Genomic DNA, 3,704 nt, shown 5'->3' on the forward strand with positions numbered 1-3,704 from the left:
TAACGCCCCCCCCCCCCTCATTCCCCCCCCCCTCACCCTCCGCAAAAATGGTGGAACATTTTGATCTATTTAAATCATGAACCGCAGCGCCAAAGAGCCTCCACGAGAGGAATGTTTGGTCTCAGAGGGGCTGCAGCTTGACTCAAACAATGTGCACCGTCACAATCAGTTGCTTTTTGTCCCCCCCAAACCAATCGATACAAAACAGCGGTCGAGGAGATGCGACACCTCATCAGGGGCGGGAAGCGCCAAGGTCCGCTTTTTATCCGCGAGCCGGCTTTTGGGGGTGAACCCGTCGCCGTCCGACGGCAACGCGAGCAGCTCAGAAACGCGGAGCGCCGGCCGGCGTTGGGCCGAGGGGAGACAATAGCGGATTGTCCTCCTTCTGGCGGCCCCTCACCCGCCAAGTATTTCGGGCTGCCGCGAGTCTGTGTTTAGTCTGCGCGGCCTGCGTTTGTTCACAGCGGATTCCGCCGTTGAGCGCGAGATTCCACTGTTGACAGAAAGTTTAAAGCTCTGTGTCAAAATGTCCATCTGGCTGTTTGATCGCGTGGCCCCTTTTGTGTCTCCTCGCCGGCTGCCGCGGTCGGGGCTCCGCCTCTGACTTTGATGCGAGCGTCCGCGCCGCCGGGTCGGTCCGAGCTTTGATAAAGGCGCGCGCTTCAACTCCGCTCGCTAACGCAACAGCTGGGGGCGAGCTTGAAGGTCGGGGGGGTCAAGCCGGGACTGACTTATTGGGGGCCGGATTCCCAATTGCAAAGGCACTCTTGGGTTGCGACAGATATGAGACATCCTTTTGCTTCTTAAAGTCACCTCACAATCATTTGGCACGCACTCATCAATTCTTTGCCGTCTTTGGCTAAGCACCAAACAAAGGCTATTGCTGCTAGCTTCAGGCTGAGGTTGAACGGACAGGCCTATTCAGGGGAAGCGAGCGTGTTCGTGAGAGAAATTGGACCGGCCGCCCGGCGGCAGAGAGGAGGAGCGAGCGGACCCCGACGGCCGCTCCAAAGACGGCGCTTTCCGACAAGGAACGGGCGGCGGCGGGGAGCTGAACCGGAACTCTCCGGCTCGGATGAGGAGAGCGCGGGAGGCGCGGCGCCTTCCTCGACTCACAGTGGGGGCTTTCTTTGGCGCCGGCGCGGAGCAACAGCTTGGCCACGGGCGCGTCGTTGGTCATGACGGCGATGTCGAGGGGCAGCAGGCCTTCGCTGTTGGGGGTGTTGAGGTCCAGCTCCTCCAAGCTGTACTGGGAGAGCAGCAGTTGCACCAAATCCGACTGCTGGTGCTCCACCGCCTCAAAGAGCGCCTCGTTGCTCTGCAACTGGGACACAAAGAGGTTGGAGAAAAATACTCACACGGCGGCGCCGCTCCCAAAAGAAAGGAGCCGCTGCGATGTGCGTACCTTTTTCCTGGTCGATTTGTTGTTGTTTTTTTTTTTGTGTGGGGGAGGGGTTGCTTGTTGAGGATAATAAAGAGCCTGCACGCATTTTTAATATTTGTTCCTAGTCCGGTTCACTGACTGCTGGGGGTGGGGAGGGGGGTCTATTGTCAAAAATATATATATACTACACACAAAAAAGTTTGGGATTTAGGGTTTTCAGGTGAAATTTCACAATGACCCTAAACTACCTTTACATGTGAGCTTAATTTGAACTCTAAACTTTGAATTGTCCAATTGAAATAACAAATGGAGTAGTGTATGTTTGTGTTCGGCTGCCATTGTGTCATGACAGTCATTCAGAACGGAGTCAGTAATTGAAAACAGGCGGCGGCTTGGTTCTGGGTGTCCACCACATCTCCCACCCCTAACCCACATGACAGAACTTGCAAAATTAGTGACTCACCCAAGTTGGACTTGTTATGTGTCTGAAGTCAATAAATAAAAGGGAAGACTCCTCAAAATTCCTTTCATGGAATTCATGTGCTGAGCTGTGTGATGCTGCGTCAGTATTTGTAATTGGACACACTTGGAAAAACATTCATTTCCATCTAACTAACTCCTTCCAGGCTTAAAGGAAGGCTCTTGCTCTTTAAATTCTTATTTGAATAAAAACATATTTACAAAAGCAAAACTCCTTATGTAAAGGCAGCAAATCGCTTCACGTTTTTGCGTATAAATCTGAGATGATATTATGTCTTATGAAAATATGATTCCAGATCTGTAATGACCTGAACTTATGCAGCAAGAATCAATTCCCCACGAGGAAACTGTAAAAAAACCGTGCTGCATTGAATGCATCAGTCAACAACATTGGTCGCTTGGATTTATTTCTCGGCATGCCGCTGTCGGTAATTTCATTTGGGAGGAGACTGTTGGCTGAAAGAAAAATTATATGATGCTGATCAGACGCTAACGCTAACCTCTGCGTTTGACTAATCCGGCTCCGCCTACCTTTTGGCTTTAACGTGACACCAATGTGTGGGGGAGGGGTTGCTTGTTTTGAACCCGTGATTATTTGCTTCTATTCCGACATTGGCCGGGACTCACCACGGTGCTTTTGCGCAGTCTCTCCTTGTCTCCCTCCTGCTCCGACGGCGCGCCGTCCTCCGAGGCGGCGGCGGCGGCGGAGGAGGAGGAGGAGGGGTTGGTGCTCACGCGGAACTTTCCAGACAAGTTGCGGTAGAGGCGGCGAGCGGCGCTCGGCGAGGACAGGCTGGCGGACTTGCGGGCCGGGGTCGGCTGCTGGCCCTGCTCCCCCCTCATGGGCCGCGTCATCTTGCATGAATCAGCCCTGCCAGACGGAACAGAGAAGAAGAAGAAGAAGAAAACAACATCCATGACGTGGGCTGACTGAGATGCGCTCAGCACAACGCCGCAATCGTAATCGTCTGCAGCCACAACCGCACAATGTTGGGGAGGGCTCGGAGGGCGCTTGAACCGAGAAATGATTCAGACCCGGCCAACTCTGGAGTCGGACGCATTTTTGGGCAGCGGATTTGATCGGCAGAGCCGCTTTCGAGGGTTTCGGCAGGAAAGGGCACAAAAAAGGGGCGGCGACTTTTCGGCATCAATGAAAAGCCCTTTTCACTTTGTCAATGATTGAATTTCCCTGACCTGACGCTTCCCCTTCAAGACGGCGGAGTTCCACTTCTTCAACCTTAGAACAACTGCCAAGTGGAACAAACAAAAACAAAACAAACAGCTCGGCGTTTCACCGTCTATCGATCGCCTTGACCAGGGAAGTGCTCGTGTTCATTTGGACTTTTCACACAGTGTTTGATGAAAGGGAAGCCCTCACTCATCAGAAACTGAGCCGAGGGACCGCCGCCGCGTCTTCATTGGCTTATGTTGCAGCAAACAAGAATAGCGAGGAGCAACTCCAAAAAAATTAAAAAAGCATTGGTCTCGCCAATTTTAGGACTGGGCTCAGCCTCTTGCGGAGAATATTCTCACAGGAGGGCCAGTTCAGCTCAAATTTCACCGGCCAACGTAATCGTCCCATGAAAATGTACTGGCGGACACCCGGAAATCCAATTTGGAGGCCAAAGTGTGCGTAGCCCCAAAAGGAATTGACTTTCCCCGCTCACGACGCGGTCAAAGACTTTGGCCGACGCCGTCAGCTGAATGACAAAAGCCACAGAAAATTGGTCAAGCGGAGAGCATCGGGGGGAGCAGGGGATGCTATTTTGATTCGGGCTCAGCGTCGGACGCGGCGCGGGTCCGCGGCGCGGCGTCGGCGTGCGCAGGCGGGGGACCGCGC

The 3,704-nt window shown here is 53.4% G+C and overlaps 1 protein-coding gene across 1 annotated transcript in view; it reads right to left on the reverse strand.

Annotated features, from left to right (window-relative positions):
- Positions 1-3,704, reverse strand: part of ankfn1b (ankyrin repeat and fibronectin type III domain containing 1b) — a gene marked incomplete at its 3' end in the record, with an annotated part of 56,070 nt that overhangs the window by 13,148 nt on the left and 39,218 nt on the right. Inside the window, exons 6-7 of the mRNA XM_019883314.1 lie at positions 2,492-2,735; positions 1,117-1,324 (exon numbers count right to left, since the gene is read on the reverse strand). Coding sequence (XP_019738873.1) covers positions 1,117-1,324; positions 2,492-2,735 — 452 coding nt within the window. The remainder of the gene's footprint in view (positions 1-1,116; positions 1,325-2,491; positions 2,736-3,704) is intronic.

This window comes from Hippocampus comes, unplaced genomic scaffold (assembly GCF_001891065.2).
Source record: "Hippocampus comes isolate QL1 unplaced genomic scaffold, H_comes_QL1_v1.1 scaffold367, whole genome shotgun sequence".
NCBI classification, from domain to species: Eukaryota; Metazoa; Chordata; class Actinopteri; order Syngnathiformes; family Syngnathidae; genus Hippocampus; species Hippocampus comes.